Genomic DNA, 25,727 nt, shown 5'->3' on the forward strand with positions numbered 1-25,727 from the left:
AGCGTTATGGAAAATGAATGGAAGGATGTTTCAAACACTCCAACTGCACATTAATTGGACAAGAGTACTTGTATCAAGACAATGCTTTACTCAAGTGAAAGTTTATTTGGAAGAATACTGACATTACTTGAAACGTGATGCTTACATAGAGCAAATTAAACATAGGACACAACACACTTGCCAAGTAGATAAAAGAGGCTATACATTTCTAGAATAGCAAAAAACAACAACAAAAGAGCACCATTTTTATCAAAAGTAAAATGCGACACTTTTATTTGGACACACACACACACACAGTATAAAAAGACACTTCACGATACAATTGCTGAGTTCCTTCTGGAAGCGCCCCTTTTGGCATAGGCACATTATTCCAAGCACTAAAACAAAGACGAGAAAGCCTGAAGCGTAATATCTGGCGGACACACAGCTGCATGCCGTGTGCAAGACACACTCACGCTTCCTAACAACAAGTGAGACAATGTGAATAACACTATGTACAACACAACATGGAAAAATGATATAAATATGTCTAAAGGCCACAGACGCTGCTTCGCAATGGCATGACAAGAGCAGTTTAGACACGCGTTTGGGCCGATGCGCGTTGCGCTCTCATCTGCGTGGTGTTGGTCTGCGGGCAGTAGGCACAGTGCGAACCCCACCTCCTCCTCATCTTCTTTCACCCTCCTTTGCCACGCACGCTTTCCCTCATTCCTTCTTCCTCAGCACGATGTAAATGAGGCCGCTGATGAGGCAGAGCGGGAAAGCCACCCAAGCCAGCACGTAGGCGTAGCCCAGCTGTGACTCAGGCAAGTCGTCCGCTCTCATCACCGTGTAGATGATGGCCCCGCACATTACAAACAGACCTGATGCAAGGAGACAGGCCATTGCAGTTGCATTCATGCGAGCCTTGGTCACAAAGGCCGCGCGGTACATCTACTACACCAAACGGAGATGACCGAATAGGACGAGTGACAACTCACTGGCTAAGATCTGGAAGATGGCGGTGAAGAAGAAGCGCCCGCCCTTCACCAGTTTGAAGAGCTGGAACACAAACGCCACCAGCGAGAAGAAGCAGAAGAGCACGGCCAAGATCATCAGAGCCTGCACCGCCTGGATCCAATCTAGTACACACACAACGCACGTGGCATGATGGCATGTCCACATGGGTGCAATCTTGTTTGCCTTTTCACTTGCAGACCTTCGTTGCTGGCCGGCGTGCACTGGTAGGCGACATCATTGCTCAGGCAGCTGTACCACAGGTCCCGGCTGACGTCGCCACCTACAGTCCAAGCCTGCTCAACACACGGAGGGAGACGGTAGCAGCACAAGGAGAACCCCGTCGTGTCGTGTTAGCTGACACTTGCAAAGGGTAGCGGCGGGGAGGCCAACCATCAGCAGCGTAGTGCCGCCTAATCGAATCCAATTCCAATAATGCAATATATAATAGATACTAGTACAATATATGGTATACCAAATATCTTAAAATAATCAACAGAAAAGTGTGAATGTTGCATTTAGGGATAAAAAAAATCCTTCGACCACACAATGTGGTAATCTCAAATAATGTGTAAAATAATTAAAAATAAGTGTAAATAACTGATTTTTTTTAAATTGGAGGAACTGCGGTGTCATAACATAGCCCATACTGAAATGATATCATCATTATAATTAAAATGACATATTTAAAGGATTTCTTTTAGCAAACGATTATTTTGAAGGAAATGCGGCACCATAATAAAATATAAGATGCAGTGGAGCATCAATAATAACAACAGTTCAAAAAACGGAGAAATATGTAAATAAACGATTACATTTTAAAATACAGGACACGGAACAGCGGCGGAATATCATCAAATCGTTTTACTACTAAGAATGAATTGTATATGTAGTTAACATTGAAAATCATGCTTTGATTATAAAAGTAACACAATACACAGAAGAGAGTAAATGAAATGTTTCTTTGAGCCATTCAAAATTGTCGACGAAAGACACAGTTGCAAACTTACACTTGCTGCTGTGGACACGATGAGAAGGATGAGGATGATAACGTGCAAGATGAGCACTCCGAGCAGGACGGGCAGCATTTTCAGGTGGTTCTGTCGGGGAACGAACAGAAAGATAAGCTTGGGAAGACATTGAAACAAATACGTACTGTCGGGGAGGGGGGGGGGGGGGGAGTCAGTGCACTGCGGGCCTTCGACGTTGGGCGGCGACATTTCCTGACTTGTGGCCATCAACCGCAATGTTTACGTCTGCAAGTATCTTACATTGCCGACGTAAAAACCGCAAACTACGAGGAAATGTTTCAAGCGTTACTTTCCACCCGTACTCGACCACCGAGGTGGGGGACATAAGCTGACGTAGTTACTCCCTCAAAAGTGAGATCAAAACCGGAGAAAGTTCAAGTTTGAAAGCGGCAAATAAGTGACGGCGCCCGCCAAAGTGTCTTCTTGGAAACTGGAAACCGACGATGCAAACTCTTCACTAACTTGATAAAATGTATACCCTACGGTAAAAAAAAAAGCCCCTTCAATCACCCGTCTAGTGTTTGGACATGTCCGAAACGGTCGAGTTGAAATCCGGAGAGAGGAGGCGAAGTTACTGCTGCATGGTTCCGAGACGACGCGCGGGGGGGGGGGCAACAACAAAAGTAACAAATCAACACAGGAGTAATAACAGATCCTAAAGTCCAAACTTACAAAACGTTTCCTTGAAAGCGGGTAAAAAAGAGCAAAATAGTTGAAGTCTCGACTCCTCACGAACTCGAGCGTCTCACTCGCTCGCTGCGATTCCAGATGTGGCTCTCACGCCCCAGTCGGACTTTTTCTGGGCCGGAGAACACCGCCCCAAAGGGGGCCGCACGTCATCATCATGAGCACTGTGTACTCCACCACTCCAATCCACAAGCCACGGCTTTGCTTTGCTTCGCTTCGCTTTGCTCTCTCTCTCTCTCTCTCTCTCTCTCTCTCTCTCTCTCTCTCTCTCTCTCTCTCTCTCTCTCTCTCTCTCTCTCTCTCTCTCTCTCTCTCTCTCTCTCTCTCTCTCTCTCTCTCTGTCTGTCTCTGTCTCTCTCTCTCTATCTCGCGCTCGCGCTTTCTTTCTCCTTCTCTCCCCTTCGCTCTCTCCCTCCTGTTCTCTCTTTGTCTCTTTTCTTTTTCTTTTTTAACTCGTGCTACACGTCTCAGTGATAAGCCAATTTGCGTGTTCCCCGACAGCATGGTGTCAAACTCAAGGCCCGGGGACCAGATTCGTCCCGCCACACCATTTTATGTGGCCCGCAAAATTAAAATCATTAGTGTCAACTCAATGTTTCTTGTTGAAATACCAAAACTCAAAACTGTCTTCCCTTTTAACAAAAATGTGTCACGTCTCGTCCCCAGATTTGCTACGTGTCTAGGTTGCCATAGTTTCTGTTCGCCTCGCCCCTCCTCTCCTGTGTCACCTCAATCAATGTAACCGCGGTCACGTGTTTTGTATTTAAATCCTGTCTGCCCCTTACGTAGCCCCTCACTCCCCGTCGGATCATTGTGTTGTTGTTGTCGTTATGTCTTAATGTCTTCACATCCTTTGTTTCGCGTCCCTGTCGGTTTGTTGTTTTGTTAAGTCATGTCAGTTTGCCGAGTCTGTCTTTTGAGTTCCTCCAATAAACCCTGGTCCAAGCTGCATTTGGTCGCTCTGCTCCATCCGATCCGTGACAAAATGAGATATTGCAACATTTTTGTTATAATCCCAATTTCAAAATAAATTGAAAAATTCTGTTGTGTGTATGTGATAATATCCACACACGTTCATTTGTATTTAAGTCATTAATGGCCCCACGAGGGAATCCATAATTCCATTGTGGCCCGCAACAAAAAATTAGTCTGACACCTTTGCCCTATAGTCTTCATTATTACGTGTGCATTACAAGACGCATTGAAAGGATTCCAACCGTCAAATGAGTCCAATTCCAGACTCATTAGTCATGCAGGAGGTGTGCCTATTTGGCTCCTTGGAGCTTCGGTTTTCGAACGTCCCAGTTCTCGAACAAATTGGTATTTGAACAAAAAAATTAAGATTTTTTTGCTTCGAATGTCAGACGAAATTTCGGTTGTCGAACCTCGCGAGATGAGCCGAGAGGGCCCGCATGCCAACGGACTCTGATCATTATTACATTCTCGTTACTCTGAGGATTGCATCAACTCTAATCACGCCTCCAAAGGAAGCAAGTGGGCGCAGTACAGCTGATCATGGCGAAAAGAGGAAAGTGTTGCGCAAAACGGTTGAATTAAAAAGAGAATTAATCACAAAATATGAGTGTGTCAGAGTTGGCGCGGGAGTTTTGCATGGCAAAATCGACAACAAGCTCGATCCTGAAAAACAAAGATGCTCTTAAAGGAAGCGATAGACTTAGAGACTTAGACTTAGACTCAACTTTATTAACCCCTTGGGATTACTCCTTCAGGGAAATTCAGGCCCCAGCAGCATCCATGCCACAGAGCGGGTATACAAAAGACACACAGATGGCATGAGCGCAACTCAATAGGCCCTCATAAGGCTGCCATACAACGGCGCCACAAAGAAAGCCAGAAAGTGCAAAAGATAAAAGCCATCAAAGCAAAGCAAAGCAAAGCAAAAAGACAAAAGAAAAAAAAAATAACTGTGCCCAACCAGCACCCCTCAATATCAGAAAACACCCCAAAACACACAAAATAGCCTCCACGGGGTGAGGACAAGTGTAAGGGTAGTCCACTTCAACGGCACCCAATGGACCGTGGTCGTGAATCGGTGAAAACATCACAAAGCAGGCAAACGTGTGAGCAGCGTCCAGGGCACCCAGTCGGGGCACGTGCAGATGGTCACCACGGGGCTAGCACGGCGAAGGTCGCTGGTTCTGACGAGCACGAGGGAGCGGACTCCCCACAGGGGTCGCGGCTGCAAGGCAAGGGACCCGGTCAGCATCGGCCGGATAAGCAGGAAGCCGTCGTAGAGTTACGCCGGTCTCAACCGATGTGCGCAGCCATCCCGGTCCCAGGGAAAAAAAAAAAAAAAATCACATCCAAAGCGATACCGAGGTGCGGTAGAAGGCACCAGCATCGCCAAATGGACAAAAAGACAGAAAGAAAAAGGAGAAAAGAAGGAAATAAAGAGAAAAAGAGAGAACACTGCTGGGAGGCTGCCACTCACGTCGGCGCCATACCAAAAAAAAGATGTTACGAGAGGGGCGACTGTGCTTACCTTTTTGAGATTAATAAAACGTTTTTGCTGTTTTTTTCACATGATCTTGAAAATGTTGTCTTTCATTGGTAAAAAAATGCTTTGATATGCTTTTTTCCCCCTCACAATTTAAAAAGATATCTTTTACTATTAGAATGAAACGCACAAGCAAGTTGCTACAGATACGGCAATACATTCCCCAGCCTAGCCTACTCTATTAATTCAGTTTATTATTTATATTATTTATTTATTCATACATTGCCTACTCACTTATTTATGCAGTTTATCGTGTAAAATAATGACAAAAAAAAATTAAAAAGGCATTTTTTGGCTTGGAACGGATTAAATGATTTCCATTAATTGTAATGGGAAAACACGAATGGTTCAACCCCCCCCCCCCAACGCCCCACCCCCAACCCCAATGAATGACAACACAATCGCTCCAAAGCAAAACAGATCTAGAAGTAAACAAAGTCGGAGTCATTGTACGGAGAAATCTGAAGCGGACACGCCTTAACATCCTGCAGGATTTGGGCAAACTGCTGATTGTGTTGTTCTTTCTCTCGCTCACTCATTTGACTTGTGCTAAATTTGCATTGAAAAGATGACCTCGAGCAAAACAGCTGAGCGAAGCATGTCCAAAGCGTTCTCCGTGAAAGTCCAAATCTGACCGCTGCTCCGTGCCCTTACTGGGAAACATTGCAACTCCTAATGGTGTCAGACTCTTGCTTGAAGGCACACAAGTTGCGGGTTGAGCCTAGTTTGGCTTTCAGAACATTTAGCACACAAGGAGGCAACGGCAAGACGTTGCGTGTCTTCTCTATTTGCAGATTGCGCATCTGCATCAGTCAGACGACTCTTAAAGGAATTGAGTGGACACTTTGGAGTTGGGCTGGAATTATCTGAGAAGAACAGCTGGGAATGACGGAATGAGGCGGCCTCCCTTCACCTGCCAGGGCCCCGCCAAAGCCTCCTGCGGTCATTCTCGGGTCATACCGATACGCTGCAGCCATTCGCCATCCAGACGACGTAATAATTTTTGCATCATCTGATGGGACTTCCACATGACCAACACAGTCAATTGCGCACAGAATCGCCGGGTGTGGGATCCGGATAATCAGACGTCCGTCGCGCCACGAGCGACGTGCGAGACGCAACAGGCAGCAGGTACGACAAAAGTCGTTGTCGAACAAGTAGGAAAAAAAAGCTCAGCTTGGACTGGAAGCTAGCGTCACGCTAACAATGCCATGACCAAACAACAAACGCCGGCCATTTGCAAGATCTGAATGGAGATTTCCAAGACCTTTGCCCGGTGTACCTTCATTGATGAAGACATTTGCAGATGTCGTCTTCGCTTTGCATTGACTACCTAGGGTCGTGCTGTCTCACCACGCTAGTTTTGGAGTGCTTTGCCATTTTATGGCTATTGGATAACATCCCACAAACCTTCTCTGGGGGGGGGGCAGCGGTAGAATTCGTGCTTAAAGGGTCGGACTGCGGCATTGTGAAGCTCATGAACACATGGCGAACAATTAGAGCGACGGCAACGAGAGCTCTCAAGCAGCCCGGGTGCTGAATCAGACGGACAAGTCCAGTCGAGAATGAGGAGCAGTTTTCATTTTTCTCAGCTGAGCAAAGATCGGCCCCTCCCAAGGCACGACAACACAATAAATGAGACACACACCGCGACCGCGTCTTCGGGCTGATCCGGCACATGTGCGGGCCGTTAGCCGCCAGCTTCACGTTTGAGGTCGTGTCATCCCGACAGGGCTGTGAACTCACAATGCGGTGTCTGCCAAGGAAGGACTCAAACCGGCGCCCCTCTCTTCTCTCTCTCCTCACCCCTCCTAGCTCTCTTCAACTCCCAGGGAAGGAAAAACAACTCTTGTTAGCTTGTTCTCAGTCTTTCTTTGCATTCCAGCGGCCTCTCCCACTCATGCGCTTCCCTTCTTTTGACAGCAAACAGCCGTACACCCATCATTGACATTTATGTGTCTTTTGCACAGAAATTGTTCATCAGAGATGTTTGGACACACTCGAAACGTAAGCAGAACCGATTAAAAGCAGAACTGATTCTCCTCCGATAATTAAGTCAAAGTAAAAAATGGTACAGAACGTAGCATGGACTTGGTGTCGACAAATGTACTCAGCATTCCTGGTTAAAAAGAAACAAGAATTAAGTTTCTCCAGACGAAAACACTAATTTTGGTCCAAATCCAGAATTTCCTAGAAAGGATTTTGCAGCCAAATGTCCTCTTTTGCATGCCAGTGATGGAGTCTTCAACCTGTTGCTGAGACGGCACACGATTCAGTTCAGCATGCCGCCTCCACGTGCGCGCGCACGCACACAATAGCAGCCCAGTGTGCGGCCGTGTCCAGCGGCATTGCTGAATTCCACGGTGGGGGCACAACAAGTGGACGAGTGTGCTTCCAAGAGCTAGCACATTGATGGAGCGCTTTTACCGCCTCCTCATCCGGCTTATCGGGACGCACACCCCATTCCGGTGTCCTCGCCGAAATGCAAGTCCCTGACCTGGAAAACAAGAAGCTCCCTCGCTCGTGCGACACATTTTGGGTAATAGTCACCGGAAGGTCAAAGTGATCTGCGGCGGGCATCAAGTGTGGGTAATCTCTCATATAAATTTAACAAAATGTTTGGCGCACTGCATGTGTGATAACCGAGACTTTTATGTGCAAAAATGCTAGTTTGAAGTCAAATACGGTGTGTTGATGGCAAATTTCCTTGGGCAACTGTGTGCAATCTGTCAACCCCATCCCTCCCCCGACCACCTCACGGAGGCGTTATTTGATTTTTGCATGTTACAGTTTAGATCAACTATTGTCCATTCCGACAAGCCGCTCAGTCAAGTCAAGTTTTAAGACGACTTTTACTCGATCGCTCTTGTGTTTGGACAGTAAACCTACAAAAATAACACGGCAAAATGGGAAAATGTTGCAGATTGCCTTTCAAGGTTTCAGCATAAACAAAGCAGCTGTTGGCGTTCATCGCTCGAAATGTGTCCAAAAGGGCCGTAAAAGAGCAGATGGCGCATATCATCGCCTACAATGCTGACGAGAAAAAAAAAAAAGAATATCGTGTCGGCGCCCGCGGGTTGACATGTCCAATGTAAACGCGCGTGTGAAGAAGCAACAGCCGGATGCGCGCATGCACGCGGAGCCTTTGGGACGGCTCACCGCGCCCATCCCCGCCGGTCAGCCGGCATATGCATGACGTCGGGGTGCTTTGCGACGCTTGATGCATTCCAGATGAGACCTGAACGCACGCCCGCCCGCCCGCACCCTGCTACCCCTGTTCCTATTCCCGCCTCCGCCTAACATGTGTCCCGCTTGAGCTCCTCCGAGGAAAAGGGTGTGGCGCTCTCTGACGCGTCATGTTACAAAAACGCAGAGAATTATGGCAATGGAATGCGGCCCTTCTCTAACTTTATGTCGATCCCATCAAACTGCCGTACACTTACACTACAACCATCGATGTCCCCAGATTGCACTATTAATCATATAAGGCGTGTACTGTTCTGTCATGCTTGTGGAATTGGGCAACTCAAAGATTTTTTTGCTTTCATTGCAACTTGACGACATTCTAGAGAGCGACGGTTCGCTTCGATGACAATCCAAAAGCCGCAGGCCCGTTTGGATCTTGTCATCTCTCGGCATTTGAACAGGCTACGCGCAATGCGCCCCCGCTGGTGGAAACAGTAGCGTCTTTGTAATGTATGCAATATAATGTCAGTAAAACAGCCCATGCAGCGCCAAAGAATTCATTGTTACCAAGGCAATGGGCCCCCAGATCTGGAGAGCACCTTTTTCAGGGTACAAAGGGCGCTAATAAAGCCTTTTTGAGCGTACGATCAGACGGCTAAGCGTTTGCTCCTTCTACCGCACCCCTGACGTTTGTAAAACAGTCCACGTGGGCGAGGGATGAACGCGCGCATGCAGCAAGATGCACTTTGGCACAGTCTTGAGGCTCTCACGCTGCCTTCTAAATCATGCAGCGTGCATGCATGCAAGGGCTGTGGCTGCATGGCGAAAAAAAACAAGGAGATGGCCCAAGACGCCATGACTTGAAAACAACGGCCGGCCCGAGTAGAGATGAGCGGGCGTTGCCCCTCTTTTTTTTTTTTAAAAGGCTCCGAGCGGATCAGTCATGGTTCCCCTTGGGCCCAGCTGGATGGGTTGGGAGGGGGTCTGGGGGGTGCGGGCGTTCCGGAAGATCCTTCTAGTTGACGCAAGCCGGTCGGAGCAGGCCCAGTATCGATGGCTGCCATGTATGTTTGCGCTCGTCGTTGTCCACTCCTTCTTTAGTTGCGTGTCGCTCTCGTTAGGGTTTTAAGGGTTTGCAGGTTGGAGACATCCAATAGAAAAACACATCGGCCGGCCCAGACGGGATTTCTTCGGGTAATCAATAGTCCGTCATAAAAAGCCACCCTTTTTTAGGAGCTGCGACAAAAGCTTATTCCATCCGATTAAAAAATACATATTCCTTTACATCCCTTCGTTAAGTGGTAGCACGGGAATTACAATCAACAGTGCAAATGCACAAATTCAGTGATTGGTTGGGTTCGCCCCGTAACGTCATGGGAAAAGGGGCAAAGACAATGACGATGGCTTTTCAAAGTGAGAGTGCAAGTTGGCGAGCGGACGCAAAAATTGTCCGTCTACATCTAAATCCGCCCCTGTGCTGTGTTTCTCAAGATAGGCAACGTCGCTTCATAGATTTTTTGGCTTTGACTTGCCAGCAAATATTAAAAGTTTGCAAATATGCCCCATTAAAATGCCCAGTTAGAAAAAACTGTGCAGATGCCCGCATCCAAATCGGGAGGGCCCGATTTGCCGTACCCAAAAAAGTTTGGTTCCGTGGTCCCATGATGTGATTGCGTGAACTGACAAGATTCACATTATGGGTTCCTGATTTGTGGCACACAACGACAAGTCCTGAACACATGTCTGCATGTGTATGCACATTTTCTCCCTCAAGAGTGATGAAATCCAGAAAGACACCCGCATGCACTCACGCACGCATGCAATTTTTTTTTTTTTTTTTGCTGTTCGTGGACCATTAAAATAAAGGCCTTGCAAAAATGCTGCCGAAAACTGAAAAATAAATTAAATGCTGGAGTTGTCTGGGGAGTGGTCTGGATTTTGTGTGCGCCTGAGGGAAGGACGAGTCAAGAAAAAAAAAGACAGAGCGAAGCCAGGCAAAAAAGGCGGTATGTGAACAATCCTGGATTGGGTTTCTCCACCGCCCCCTCCCTGAACTTTTTCACTTCCCGTCTCCTTTTCTCTCCGTCACGTTGCATCCACCCCCACTCTTCCCACCTTCCTCAACACAGCAGGCAGGCAGGTGGGCGGGCGGGCTCAGGCAGGCAGGCAGGCAGGCAGGCAGGCAGGCAGGCAGGCAGGCAGGCAGGCAGGCAGGCAGGCAGGCAGGCAGGCAGGCAGGCAGGCAGGCAGGCAGGCAGGCAGGCAGGCAGGCAGGCAGGCAGGCAGGCAGGCAGGCAGGCAGGCAGGCAGGCAGGCAGGCAAGCAGGTTGTTTAATTCTTTCCAGATTGCGCCATGCTGCCGCCGTCGGCCCTCGTTCCAAGGGCTGCCGATGGAATTTAGCAGCGAAAGAAAGAAAGAAAGAAAGAAAGAAAGAAAGAAAGAAAGAAAGAAAGAAAGAAAGACAGAAAGACAGAAAGAAAGAAAGAAAGAAAGAAAGAAAGAAAGAAAGAAAGAAAGAAAGAAAGAAAGAAACAAAGAAAGAAACAAAGAAAGAAACAAAGAAACAAAGAAAGAAAGAAGGGCTTGAGCAGTGTCCCACCCGGCCGGCTGCTGACCTAATACAGCAGACCCACAGGAAAGTAGCGCCTCCTGTTTGCGGTGCGGGGGAACTACAGCCCAAACTTAACATTTTTTGGTTACTTGAAACAGCTGCATGCTGGGTGTTCTCGGGTTACAATTACTCTTTTTTTTTTGTTTTGTTTTTGTTTAAAGGAAGCACTTGTTCGTGTGAAGAACAAGTAGTTGCCTCATACTTGAACTCAACGGCGTCATTTGTGTGTCGTGATATTTAACCCTGTCAGCCGTAGACGTCTGGTCTATGTATAGACCTAATTGGGACGTCTACAATTGGTCTCGGTATAGACCTAAAATAGACGTCTAAATTAAAAACGTCAAATATGATGTTTCGAAATTTTAAAGTCTCAACCAGCGGTAAATTGTATAAATAATGTACAGAAGTTGTTTGGATTTGTGTTTAACAAGCATATTGATCCGTACCTGTGAATTGGCTATTTCTGTAACCTGATAAAGATGTCTATTTTAGGTTATTTTATAGACCTAAAATAGACGTCTAAATTAGATCTATATATAGACCTAAAATAGACTCTAAATTAGGTCTATACAGTGGAGCCTCAGTTTTCGAACGTCCCGGTTCTCGAACAAATCGGTATTCGAACAAAAAATTCGAGATTTTTTTGCTTCGGATGTCAGACGAAATTCGGTTGTCGAACCTCGCGAGATGAGCCGAGAGGACCCGCATGCCAACTGACTCCGTTCGTTATTACGTTCTCGTTACTCTGAGGATTGCATCAACTCTAATCATGCCTCCAAAGGAAGCAAGTGGGAGCAGTAAAGCCATTCTAGAACACAAAGACTCTCCTAAAGCAATGCGACACTGAGCGCCCGGTGCGCTGCGGTTGCGCGATCGGACCAAATTAAGCTCCCTGCGCACTGAGGTCCATTTAAATTTTGGTGAGTACTTTAGGACTTTAAAATATTTTTTAAATTTTAGCGACCGCTCTGTCACAATAATGCGACCAGCGCGGTGCAGTTACGCGGTCGGCGGTGCGCTGCAGTTGCGCGATCGGACAAAATAAAGCTCCCTGCGCACTGATGTCCACTTGAATTTTGGAAAGTACAGCAGGACTTTAAAAATATTTTCTAAATAATGCGACCAGCGGTGCAGTTGCACGGTCGGCGACGCGCTACGGTTGCGCGTTCGGCGGTGCGCTGCAGTTGCGCGATTGGACAAAAATGCGCAAATGAAATTAATGCTTACAAAAAGGCGGTTTTTTTTTTGTTTTTTTTTTAAGTGGATAGATACATTGAACAGTGCCCTGTGAGATGGAATGATTAAGAGATCAAATATTTGAAAATGAAATGACTACAGAGCATGTGCTTTGGCCTAATAAATAAATACGGCACACAAAAGATAATGAATGGCAGGAAAAAAATGTGCTGACATGCCTGACTCATCACCAGCTTTGTCCTGACTGTCTTGGACTTATTGTACAAGATTAAATGAGTTTAACCCCAACCTGATGTTTATTTCATATTTCACTCATTATTCAGTATATTTGATTCATTCATAAAATAAACTTCACTCATTATTTTCCAAAGTCACAGGAAGCCACAACAAAGGATGAAAGAGCCACATATGGCTCCGGAGGCATGGGTTTCCGAACTATGTGCTATGCCATTGCCAGCCGACACAGGTTATACTGACATTGATGTTTTAATTTTGTATTTGCTGGCTTGTAGTTGATGGTGTTATTATGCCGAATGTGTTTGTGTTTGAATAGAAGGTTGAAAAAAAACCGTTATGCCGACATTTGTTATTTTGGAGGGCACCAACTCATATAACAACGTAAAACACATATACATATTGTCATATAAAGCAGTTAACCAAATGTCAGATTTTTATGTTTTAATTGGCGAATATAAAAACAAGGAATAAAACACTAGACAAGTTTTAACATAAATGTTTATTAAAATAATAACAATAATAACAATAATTACAATAATAATAATAATAATAATAATAATAATAATAATAATACAAGTACATCTCAAACCAGCAATCTAATGTGAAACTGCAGTCGATATATTGGGTAACAATATTAAGGCATATCTATGCATACACGTTATTTAAAACCTACTATAAGTAAATCGTAAATCTACATTCTGGCTTACATAGTTCACGCTAGAAGACGTAACACGTCCACTGACTGATCACCTATTGACTCGTTGGCGAACGAGAAAGTCAGGATTCGTTCCCTCACTGATCCGTTCTCGCGATGAACGGGAAAGGTGAATCACTCACTCACTGATTCGTTCACTCACAGATTCGTTCGTTGGTGAACGGAAAATGCAATTCACGATTCGTTCGTGAACGGGAAGTTACGTCACTGACGCGTAAAGTCCCTCCTCCATCTAACGCTCGCTGGCGCTGCTGATTGGTCTTCACGAGCAAGTGAGTGAGTGAGTGAGTGAGTGAGTGAGTGAGTGAGTGAGTGAGTGAGTGAGTGAGTGAGTGAGTGAGTGAGTGAGTGAGTGAGTGAGTGAGTGAGTGACAGACAGCATTGCCGCTATGCCATTGCCAGCCGACACACGTTATGCCGACATTGATGTTTTAATTTAGTATTTGTTGGCTTGTAGTTGATGGTGTTATTATACTGAATGTGTTTGTGTTTGAATAAAAGGTTGGGGGAAAAAAAAACGTTATGCCGACATTTGTTATTTTGGGGGACACCAACTCATATACATAACAACGTAAAACACATATACATATTGTCATATAAAGCAGTTAACCAAATGTCAGATTTTTATGTTTTGATTGGGGAATACCCCTCCGTGAGTCGTCACCTTATCGTGGTGGAGGGGTTTGCGTGCCCCCATGATCCTAGGAGCCATGTTGTCGGGGGCTTCATGCCCCTGGTAGGGTCACCCATGGCAAACGGGTCCTAGGTGAGGGGCCAGACAAAGCACGGCTCACAGAAGCCCCTTATGATGATTAAAATAAATGGACTTCGTTTTCCCTCGCCCGGACGCGGGTCACCGGGGCCTCCCTCTGGAGCCAGGCCTGGAGGCAGGGCTCGAAGGCGAGCGTCTGATGGCCGGGCCTTCGCCCATGGGGCACGGCCGGGCACAGCCCGAAAAGGAAACGTGGGTCCCCATTCCCATGGGCTCATCACCTGTGGGAGGGGCCAAAGGGGTCGGGTGCAATGTGAGCTGGGCGGCGGCCAAAGGCAGGGACCTTGGCGGTCTGATCCCCGGCTGCAGAAGCTGGCTCTTGGGACATGAAATGTCACCTCTCTGGCTGGAAAGGAGCCCGAGCTGGTGTGCGAGGCAGAAAAATTCCGACTAGATATAGTCGGACTAGCATCCACGCACAGTTTGGGTTCCGGTACAAGCCCTCTCGAGAGGGGCTGGACTCTCTTCCACTCTGGAGTTGCCCACGGTGAGAGGCGTCGAGCAGGTGTGGGTATACTTATTACCCCTCGGCTGGGCGCCTGCACATTGGGGTTCACCCGGGTGAACGAGAGGGTAGCCTCCCTCCGCCTTCGGGTGGGGGGACGGGTCCTGACTGTTGTTTGTGTCTCTGCACCAAACGGCAGCTCAGAGTACCCACCCTTCTTGGAGTCCCTGGAGGAAGTGCTGGAGAGCGCTCCTTCGGGGGACTCCATTGTTCTACTGGGTGACTTCAATGCTCACGTGGGCAATGACAGTGAGACCTGGAAGGGCGTGATTGGGAGGAACGGCCCCCCCGATCTGAACCCGAGCGGTGTTCTATTATTGGACTTCTGTGCTCGACACGGATTTTCAATAATGAACACCATGTTCAAACATAAGGGTGTCCATGTGTGCACTTGGCACCAGGACACCCTAGGCCGCAGTTTGATGATCGACTTTGTAGACGTGTCATCGGATTGACGGCCGCATGTTATGGACACTCGGGTGAAGAGAAGGGCGGAGCTGTCAACTGATTACCACCTGGTGGTGGGTTGGCTCCGATGGTGGGGGAAGATGCCGGTCCGACCTGGCAGACCCAAACGCTCTGTGAGGGTCTGCTGGGAACGTCTGGCAGAATCTTCTGTCAGGAAGAGCTTCAACTCCCACCTCCGGCAGAGCTTTTCCCACGTCCCGGGGGAGGCGGGGGACATTGAGTCTGAGTGGACCATGTTCCGCGCCTCCATTGTTGAGGCGGCCGACCGAAGCTGTGGCCGTAAGGTCGTTGGTGCCTGTCGTGGCGGCAATCCCCGAACCCGCTGGTGGACACCGGCGGTAAGGGATGCCGTCAAGCTGAAGAAGGAGTCCTATCGGGCCGTTTTGGCCTGCGGACTCCTGAGGCAGCTGACAGGTACCAGATGGCCAAGCGGAACGCGGCTTTGGTGGTTGCTGAGGCAAAAACCCGGGCGGGGAGGAGTTTGGTGAGGCCATGGAGAATGACTTCCGGACGGCTTCGAGGAAATTCTGGTCCACCATCCGGCGTCTCAGGAGGGGGAAGCCGTGCAACGTCAACACTGTTTACAGTGGGGATGGCGTGCTGCTGACCTCGACTCGGGACGTCGTGAGTCGGTGGGGAGAATACTTCGAAGACCTCCTCAATTCCACCTACACGCCTTCCATTGAGGAAGCAGGGCCTGGAGACTCTGAGGCGGATTCTCCAATCTCTGGGGTCGAAGTCACTGAGGTAGTTAAAAATCTCCTCGGTGGCAAGGCCCCGGGGGTGGATGAGATCCGCCCGGAGTTCTTAAAGGCTCTAGATGTTGTGGGGCTGTCATGGCTGACGCGCCTCTACAACATTGCGTGGACATCGGGGACAGTGCCTCTGGATTGGCAGACTGGGGTGGTGGTTCCCCTCTTTAAGAAGGGGGACCGGAGGGTGTGTTCCAATTACAGGGGAATCACACTCCTCAGCCTCCCTGGTAAGGTCTATTGAGGGGTGCTGGAAAGGAGGGTCCGTCGGGAGGTCGAACCTCGGATTCAGGAGGAGCAGTGTGGCTTTCGTCCTAGCCGTGGAACAGTGGACCAGCTCTACACCCTCGGCAGGATCCTCGGGGGTGCATGGGAGTTCGCCCAACCAGTCCACATGTGTTTTGTGGACTTGGAGAAGGCGTTCGACCGTGTCCCTTGAGAGGTTCTGTGGAGGGTGCTTCGGGAGTACGGGGTGCCGAGCCAACTGATAAGGGCGGTTCGGTCCCTGTATCACCGATGCCAGAGTCTGGTCTGCATTTCCGTCAGTAAGTCGGATTCGTTCCCAGTGAGGGTTGGACTCCGCCAAGGCTGCCCTTTGTCACCGATTCTGTTCATAATTTTTATGGACAGAATTTCTAGGCGCAGCCGAGGCGTTGAGGGGGTCCAGTTTGGGGACCTCAACATCGCGTCTCTGCTTTTTGTAGATGACGTGGTGCTGTTGGCTTCTTCAGGTCATGATCTCCTGCTCTCGCTCGAACGGTTCGCAGCCGAGTGTGAAGCGGTCGGGATAAGGGTCAGCACCTCCAAATCCGAGTCCATGGTCCTCGGTCGGAAAAGGGTGGAATGCCCTCTCCGGATCGGGGATGAGATCCTGCCCCAAGTGGAGGAGTTCAAGTATCTTGGAGTCTTGTTCACGAGTGAGGGGAGGATGGAGCGCGAGATCGACAGGCGGATCAGTGCAGCGTCGGCAGTAATGCGGACCCTGTACCGTGTTGTGGTGAAGAGAGAGCCGAGCCATAAGGCAAAGCTCTCAATTTACCGGTCGATTTACGCTCCTACCCTCACCTATGGTCACGAGCTATGGGTTGTGACCGAAAGAACGAGATCCCGGATACAAGCAGCCGAAATTTTTTCCGCAGGATGTCCGGGCTCTCCCTTAAAGATAGGGTGCGAAGCTCAGTCATCCGGGAGAGACTCGGAGTAGAGTCGCTACTCCTCCACGTTGAGAGGAGCCAGATGAGGTGGCTCGGGCATCTTATCAGGATGCCTCCTGGACGCCTCCCTGGGGAGGTGTTCCGGGCATGTCCCACCGGTAGGAGACCCCGGGGACGACCCAGGACGCGCTGGAGAGACTATGTCTCTCAGCTGGCCTGGGAACGCCTTGGGATCCCCCGGGATGAGCTGGATGAAGTGGCTGGGGAGAGGGAAGTCTGGGAGTCCCTCCTAAAGCTGCTGCCTCCGCGACCCGACCTCGGATAAGCGGAAGAAGATGGATGGATGGATGGATGGATGGATGGATGGATGGATGGATGGATGGATGGATGGATGGATGGATGGATGGATGGATGGATTGGCGAATACAAAAACAAGGAATAAAACACCAGACAAATTAACATAAATGTTTATTAAAATAATAATAATAATAATAATAATAATACAAAAACAAGGAATAAAAAACCAGACAAGTTATAACATAAATGTTTATTATAATAATAATAATAACAATAATAATAATAAAAGTACATCTCAAACCAGCAATCTAATGTGAAACTGCAGTCGATATATCGGATAACATTTAGGCATATACATGCATACACGTTATTTAAAACCTACTATAGTAAATCGTAAATCTACATTGGCGGCTCGTTGGGGCACTGGGTAGCACGTCCGCCTCACAGTTAGGGTTCGATTCCACCTTCGGCCCTCCCTGTGTGGAAAACTTCAGTTTTGGGAGTGGAAATGCGAATCACTCACTGAGTGATTCACTCAGTGAGTGATTCGTTCACTCACAGATTCGTTCGTTGATGAACGGCAAATGCAATTCACGACTCGTTCGTGAACGGGAAGTTACGTCATTTTCTTCTTCGTTTTATTTTACGGCGAGGTGGCACCAGCTTCCATGGGCATTACCGACACTTACTGGTTGAAGTTTTATGAGCGGAAAAAAGAACGAATCACTTTGGGAAGTGATTCGTTCACCCTCGTTCACTGAAAGGATCCGTTCGTTCTGAACGAATTGTTCACTTACGAGTTCATTTCTTCGAGTTGTATCGAATTGATAAGTCGACGCTGCTCCAGAAAAAGTACAACACGACTTTTCTACAAAACAAAGAAGGACTGCATTTAGGTACGTAATAATTTTGAACAGAGCATGCTCTGTATGTTTCAAGAATGTTTTTGCGAGTGGTTTGTTTCTATGTTTGTTGGGGGGTGGTTTGGTAAAGTTAACATCCTTTAATTTTTAAACGTGGTTAGAAGTTATTCATCCTACGCTTTTAATGTAAGGCGTTTTATGTTGCTTGAAATGTATGAAGTGACCCATATAAACTATTTTTGCGAGTAGTTGGAGTGAGCGTGTTGTTGGGAGGGGGGGGGGGGGGTATTCGCAGGGTATAGATCACAAATTTTAGGTTTTCTGATGGCATGGCAAAGATGTATTTTCCCTTTCTTACCCATGTAGTGATTTGTGACTCCAGATTTAGCTCAGGAGTGGCACGTGAAAAGGTAGGTTTTGGTCTTCTGATGTCATTAAAATGTGCACCTAACTTTGTTTTGCGCTCAAGAGGGCTTGGAACTGCAAGGCAAATCACTCCAAAAGTTAAAATTCTGTTGTGTCATGTTATTAACAGTGGTTAATGGGTGATTTGTCAAATCAGACATGTTCTTTTTCCCTTTCCCTCTTTTTCAGACTCCAAGCCTGGAGAAAAGAGGAGCATCTGTATTAAAAACTGGACGGACTCCACAAGATACAGATTGATTTTTGACTTATTCTTGATTGTAGAAGTAATCACAACTGCCTTGCGTTATCTTTGGAAATTGATCTGTGATTGGTGCTTTGAATATACTTACGTATGCTTAGCTACTGTCGAGCATATGCAAAAAGCGTATGTCTTCAATAAGGAACTTGCATTTATGACATGTCATTGCCTCGACTTTCAAATGTCAAAGTGCAAAATAAAACCCAGGTTTACCCTGTATATTTTCATCATTTGGATAACAACTTGTAGAACAAGAAATTACTATACTATTGTACTATTTTAAAATAACGTGATTGGATATGTACAACAGCCAAATTAAATTGCAGCACGTTCAGAGGCACAGACAGAATGCCATCATTTTTTTTTTCAAACAGGGCAAAGTTTATCATTCATTTGAATCTTGCAGCTAACATTTGTATCATTCTTCAAATAGCCTTGAAGTGAGTGTGAAACGCCCATGACAGGGAAAAGTAAGAGGTTTTTTTGTAGGCATCAGTCATTTAAAAAGAGGTCATAGCTGCAATCATTTAAGTGAGTATTTTATTTATATTTCTCTTTGTTCTCAGAGTTTCTGAAAGTCATCGTGGAGACCCTTCTGGCAATCTCTGGGCTGAGGAGCCTCAACTCTCGTTCAGAATGTGACAGGGAGAGTGGACGGTGCCCATGACTGATCTGGAGACCTTTGACATGATGTCCAAGGAAATAAATGACAAACAGGATGCAAGACTGAATGACAGAATGATTAAGCTTGGAATTTGTTAGTCAAAAATTTGGATGTCCCCCCCTCACTCTTGATATCTTACAAATGAAACCTGTAGGATTCTGTTTGGTTTAATTGCTGTACTGTCAAAGTTACTGACTTTTCAATTATTATTTGCTTGATTTACAAGAAAAAAAGTCCTCAATTCTATTTTGTCTATGCTTAATTCCACTCTTCTGAGAAACTGTTCGTAATTCTTTGTATACAGATTGCAAAGCAGTCTGGTGTTAGGAGGCCGCTGATTTGAAGACCTGCTTGTTTCCAAGACCATGGACAAGTATGACTAGTTTAACATCTGTACTGTAGATTAAAAAAAGACAACAGTGAAGACTTACGATGTGGTGGCTGCGCTCAATGTTAACATTTTTTTTTCTGTTGTAGACTCTACACAAATGACAACGACAACGTTCAATATGCGTGCTCGTGTGACTCGTGCAGAGGGCCCTCAGGAAGACTGCTCTGATAGTGCTGGTAAATGAAAAAAACAAAAACATGTCTGCTCGTTCCTGTGCAATTGCTTCATGTTCGAAATGTGCGACTGACATGAGATGCATCAAGGAAAAACTATTTTACAGGCAGTCGCTTTTTTCCCCCCATATTCATATTTCTTTTACAGAATAATCCCAAGGTCTACAATGGGTGGTGCCTGATGTCCATCGAGTTCATCTTTGTAGAAGCTGTTGGCGACACGCTGAGAGGCCATGGATGATGAAACAAGAAACAAAACCCCACAAGAGAGTGATGTCTATATTGTTTCCCCCTTGTGTTTCGCCGAGCTGGTTGTTTTTGTTTATTTGATATGTCCTAGTACATAAAATATGTATATATTTATATTGTAACTTAGTAGTTTTGTTCTATTAAAATAGCCCCCATTTTTTACAAACCAGATTTGGCTGAAGTTGGGAAATTGTGTAAAATGTAAATAAAACCAAAATACAACGATTTGAAAATCCTTCTCAACCCCTATTCAGTCGAATACACTACAAAGAGAACATATTTAATGTTCAAACTGATAAACTTAATTGTTTTTGCCAAATAATAATTAACTTCGAATTTCATGGCTGCAACACTTCTAGTAGAAGTTGGGATAGGTGGCAAAAAATACAGAGAAAGCTGAGAAAAGCTCATCAAACACCTATTTGAAACATCCCACATGTGATCAGTCTAATTGGGTACCATGATTGGGTATAAAATGAGCCTCCCCAAACATGCTCAGTCATTCACAAGCAAGGATGGGGCGAGGTTCACCACTTACTCCACAACTGCGTGAGAAAATAGAACAGTTTAAGAACAACATTTCTCAAAGCAAAATTACAAGGAATTTAGGGTTTTCAACATCTACGGTCCATAATATCATCAAAAGGTTCAGAGAATCTGGTGAAGTCACTGCACGTAAGCGCCATGGCCGGAAACGAAGACTGAATGACCGCGACCTTCGATCCCTCAAACGGCATTGCCTTAAAAACCAACAGTGTGTAAAGGATATCACCAAATGGGCTCAGGAAAACAGAAAATGCAGTTCATCATTTCATCAGTAAGTGAGGGTTAAATCTCTACCATGCAAAGCAAAAGCCGTTTATGAACAACATCCAGAAACACCGCCGGGTTCTCTGGGCCTGAGCTCATGTAGAATGGACTGATGCACAATGAAAAAGGGTTTTGTGGTTTGATGAATCCACTTTTCAAATTGTTTTTGGAAACAATGGACGTTGTGTCCTCCGGACCAAAGAGGAAGCGGACCATCCAGACTGTTATCAACGCAAAGCTCAAAAGCCTGTTGTGATGGTATGGGGGTGCATTACTTCCCATGGCATAGGTGACTTACATTTCTGTGACAGCAACATAAATGCTGAAAAGTACATACAGATTTTGGAGGAACATATGCTGCTGTCCAAGCGACATCTTTTTCATGGACGCCGCTGCTTATTTCAGCAAGACAAGCCAAGCCACATTCTGCACGTGTTACAACAGCGTGGCTTCGAAGTAAAAGAGTCCAGGATCTCCCCTGGCCCGCTTGCAGTCCAGACGTGTCTCCCATTGAAAATGTGTGGTGCATTATGAAGCGTAAAATACGACAGGGAAGACCCCGGACTTTTGAACAACTGAAGCGGTTCATCAAGCAAGAATGGGAAAGAATTCCACATGAGAAGCTAAGAGAATTAGTCTCCTTTCTTCCAAAACGTTTATTGAGTGTTTTTAAAAGGAAAGGTGATGTAACGAAGTGGTAAACATGCCCTTTCCCAACTTCTACTGCACGTGTTGCAGCCATGAAATTCTAAGTTAACTATTATTTGAAAAATTAAATAAAGTTTATGAGTTTGAGCATTAAATATGTTGTCTTTGTAGTGTATTCAATTGAATATAGGTTGAAAAGGTGCCATGCGATCATGTTTTTTTGGGGTTGTTGTTATCTTGTCTTGTGTGTCGTATTTTCACGACCTGTTTTATTTTGTTACCTCTCTCGTTTCAGTTCGCGGCTCCTTCCTTTGTGCTTCTGTCGACTTGTATTCCCTGATCCCGATTGTGTGCACCTGTGTTCTTGGGCCTAATTGTCTGCACCTGTGTCCTCGCCCTTCTGTATGTATTTAGTCCGTGTCTTCCCCTTGTTTTGTGCCAGTGTGTCTTGTCTCGAGCACCAGCGATTGCCTGAGTTAAAGATATCCAGTAGAGAATACCATTGTGAGATACCCTTTTTTGTCAAGCCTGAGTTCCGTGTTTTTTCAGTATTGTTTTGCCACCGTGATTTCCCTCTGTTAGAGGCGCTTTGAGTTTTTTTCTGTCTCCAGCCAGTTGGAATAAATTTCTTTTTGACTGACACTCTGCATCCGAGTCCGCTCCCTGATTTTCAAATCATTGTATGTTGTTTTTATTTACATTTTACATTTCCCAACTTCAACCAAATCTGGTTTGTAATATTGTATGTATATTTTTACATTTTTAAACATGTGATTTAAAAACATTGAACATTTATATTGTGATGGTTGGATGGTTTGAATTTTTTTTAAATTTAGGTTCAATTATCGTTTTGGTTAATTTTAACATCAAAAGGTGTATTTATCTGCAGCTAACGTAAGTATTACTAGTTACTGAAACCTATTTTTATATTAAAAATTTTAAATTTTCACATCCTGGATCATCACTAATGAAATGCATTTTCACAACATCCTGGAACTACACAAAGGTAAGGATCACAGGTTAAATGTATTGAAGAGAACCTCAATGTTGACTAAACTTCTAGATGTTCAAATGATCACTCGCTATTAGCGCGATTAGCGCTGATAGCTATTAGCCATCATTCGAACGTCTACTCAAACGTCAAAAAAAAAGAACTTTCACATATAGACGTCTAATAGATGTCTATGCTATAGACGTCAACGGCATAGACGTCTATTTTTATTTCACTTTTAGACCTTTTTTAGACTTCTTTTAGCCGAGACGTCTGGGTAGCATATAGACACCTAATAGACGTCTATTAGACTTCAAAATGCTCGCAGGGTTACAGTCAATGATGCAACACGTATTACAAAACCAAACCTCACTTGTGACATTTGAGAGGAAATGAAGACACGCTACAAAATTTTATATTGTCTCCTTTTAAAACACCAAACGGGGGGTTCCTTGTATGACCACCAGGGCGCAGTAGACAACAAGCTGTCCTGTAACACGAGTTGGAGTAAAAAAAAAGAAAGCGGTGGCAATCCAACAATACATAATTAGATGAGCAAACGAGACAATAAAACAAAAACTCCCAATGCATGAAGAATAACGTTTACAAAGGGAACGATTAACAGCGCAGCTGCCGAGTATTGACTTCCAGAAATCAATTGAAATGGTCTGCTGTTATCACCCGGGTGAAAATAATGACATAAACGGGTCCTATTTTCTCATACCTACTGTTGCTCACTATTGTTCTTTGTTTAGATAGTATCACTTGATCAAGTCCCTTTTAACATTTTAACCAAAAAAAGTAAATAAATAAATGTGTCAATTACTGCTGGTATGATATCGGATTGGCACCGGTATTGGATGGTACGCCTGGCTGCACTATCACATTCATATCGCAAATCATTAAATTGTTCAAGCCACCCATCCTAAATAAAAAAAACTTCGTTCAACTCGCATCTTTCATTCACTCTAAACCTCTACATGAGAATATTTTAATAATGAATTAATAAAACATACTCACCGCAGATGCTTCATATTCATAGACAATATTCATACTCTTTGGTTCCTCAGAACTAGTTAGCTGTGTTGAGAACTCAAAGCTAGCTAGCTGTTAAAAAGCTGCATAAATCCTTTTCCAGGTTTCATAAAAAACATCCAGCTATTGCAGTGGCCAATATACTCAACAATGTCAATTTCATTTTCCGAGAAAACCATTCATCCATCCATTCGTTATTTGTACTGCTTGTCCCCACGTGGGTTGCGGGCGTGCTGGAGCCTAGTATTTCCCAGTAGTCATCGGGCAGCAGGCGGGCGACACCCTGAACCGGTTACCAGCCAATCGCAGGACACACAGAGACGGACAACCATCCGCACACGCACTCACACCTACAGGCAATTTGGAGTGCTCAATCAGCATACCAGGTACGCCCGGACTGACCATCGGGAGTACCGGGTGTATTCCCGAAGCGCCGGCCTAGGATTGGCCTGCTGGCCTGAGTCTCTCTGCGTCCCTTTATTTTTTTCTAAGTCTGCTGGAGCGGCGGCTTGCCTATTAGAGACACAAGCCAGGCCACTCAGGCCAGGAGCATGTGAGGAGGGAAAGACGATTGGTTTATATCAATTAACACCCACCCCCACAGTCCGTATCAACCACACAGAGCGCGTGTGGAGGAAGGGGTATGTTACTTTGTCAGGTGCCGGCTGCTGTAGCTAGCTAGCGGTGCAAGTGAGGGTAATGGACTTCGAACGTGGTAAAAAAAAAAGAGGAAAGGGGGTGCGGGGGTGCGGAGAGGGACAAAAAAAGAAAGGCGCCAGAGGAGGATGCAAATGCAGAAAAGTTACGGATTTGTTCAGCCCCCCACACACATACACACACACGGTGCCATTGAAACTGTGTGTGCCCGCGCGTGAATGCATGCCAGTTTGTGTTGTGTGCATACCCGCTGCCATGTAATAAGGCTGTCCCTCTGCTGATTTATTGTTAGATTGAGTTCTAGTTGATTTTGTAAGTTGAAGACTCATTTGTTAGTCTCTTACTTGCACATTCCTCTAGACCAGGGGTTTCAAACTCCAGTCCCCGGGGGCCGCATTCCTACATGTTTTCCAAGTTTCCCTCGTTAAACACACCTGATTCAATTATCAGGCTCCTGCAGAACGTGAGGATGAACTGATCATTTGAATCAGGTGTGTTTAACGAGGGAAACTTGGAAAACATGTAGTAGTCATCTATCAATACATGGAATTGAATAGGCTATGACTATGCAGAAAACATTTGGGGAAAAAGCATATATTTAACCATATCATTCTTTTGATACTGTTTAAATGTGTTCTTGTCAATAATATATTATGCTGGTTGTTCTGACACTCCCAGCAGATGGCAAGACAAGTCCAGGGAGCAGTGCAAGGGAAAGGCCAACTCAGGACACAGACAGACAGTCAGACTCAGAGAGACCTTTTGATTATTTTGCTCGCCCTCATTCCGGAGATTTTGATCTGTTTTTCCGGTACCACCCACAAAAAAACCCAAAGAATGATTGTGCGCATGTGTGTGCGCACAAATGCATTTTGCTTGTGCCCATGCATTTAAGTGTGGGTGTGAACATGCACGTGTGGGCAAGGCCACAGGGTGGCCTGGTTACATAACTGAGTCCTGGCTTGAAAAAATCTCCCAGTGCCTGCTGCCAGGCATGTTTTTGGGAGGTGGAGGGGAAACTGGAATGCCCGAAGAAAACCCACACAGCCGCGGGGAGAACATACAGACTCCACACAGGGAGGGCTGGAGGTGGAAATGAAACCTCACCCTCTTAACTGTCGGGCGGACATGCTAACCAGTGCTCCACCCTGCCGCCCCTGAGAACACCAAGTTTTTATTATTCGTCCTTTCTTGCACCCACCTGCAAATTATTCCCAACTGCAACGAGTAGCTCCGATAAACCAATCAGAGGACTGAACAATGGCAACATCACGAGGAGCTTTCGGGATGGTGGAGAGTATTGATTCTTACATCTGATTGGTTAAAAACTAAACTAACAACGTTTCTAATCATGACTGAATGAGTTGGCTGCCACACGTTTTTTGTGACACTGGGGGACTTAGATCACATCAATATAGCAATGGTTAGAAGCTGGATTTTGCTGGGACACAGATA

At 45.9% G+C, this 25,727-nt stretch overlaps 1 protein-coding gene and 1 long non-coding RNA gene across 5 annotated transcripts; one reads left to right on the top strand and one right to left on the bottom strand.

Annotated features, from left to right (window-relative positions):
• Nucleotides 1-85: 85 nt before the first annotated feature.
• Nucleotides 86-24,663, bottom strand: LOC148383234 (peripheral myelin protein 22-like). Of its 3 annotated transcripts, none has more exons than XM_088356586.1 (5): nucleotides 23,601-24,663; nucleotides 2,007-2,096; nucleotides 1,199-1,292; nucleotides 981-1,121; nucleotides 86-863 (listed from the first exon to the last, which is right to left on the bottom strand). In XM_088356586.1, the coding sequence occupies exons 1-5, from the start codon at nucleotides 23,631-23,633 to the stop codon at nucleotides 706-708; spliced, it is 516 nt and encodes a 171-aa protein (XP_088212712.1). In that variant the 5' UTR covers nucleotides 23,634-24,663; the 3' UTR covers nucleotides 86-705. The 3 variants fall into 3 exon arrangements, with proteins under 3 accessions (XP_088212712.1, XP_088212713.1, XP_088212714.1); XM_088356587.1 differs by lacking the exon at nucleotides 23,601-24,663 and adding an exon at nucleotides 2,700-2,929; XM_088356588.1 differs by lacking the exon at nucleotides 23,601-24,663 and adding an exon at nucleotides 2,538-2,646.
• LOC148383235 (uncharacterized) lies at nucleotides 17,767-20,364 on the top strand. Of its 2 annotated transcripts, XR_015853181.1 has the most exons (6): nucleotides 17,767-18,023; nucleotides 18,585-19,124; nucleotides 19,221-19,411; nucleotides 19,623-19,691; nucleotides 19,796-19,885; nucleotides 20,031-20,364. It is a non-coding gene; the product is annotated as an uncharacterized LOC148383235 (long non-coding RNA). The 2 variants fall into 2 exon arrangements; XR_015853180.1 differs by having other exon boundaries at nucleotides 17,770-18,023; nucleotides 19,221-19,691.
• Nucleotides 24,664-25,727: the final 1,064 nt, after the last annotated feature.

The sequence above is a fragment of the Syngnathus floridae genome, chromosome 17 (assembly GCF_059516105.1).
Source record: "Syngnathus floridae isolate MCC-2025c chromosome 17, RoL_Sflo_1.0, whole genome shotgun sequence".
In the NCBI taxonomy this organism is placed as follows: Eukaryota; Metazoa; Chordata; class Actinopteri; order Syngnathiformes; family Syngnathidae; genus Syngnathus; species Syngnathus floridae.

Coding starts and splice junctions, on each gene's coding strand:
- LOC148383234 (XM_088356586.1), bottom strand. CDS start 23,633: ATGAATATTGTCTATGAATATGAAGCATCTGCG. Junction 2,097..23,600: donor ATGAATATGAAGCATCTGCG/GTGAGTATGTTT, acceptor GTTCCCCGACAG/AACCACCTGAAAATGCTGCC. Junction 1,293..2,006: donor TCGTGTCCACAGCAGCAAGT/GTAAGTTTGCAA, acceptor TGTGTTGAGCAG/GCTTGGACTGTAGGTGGCGA.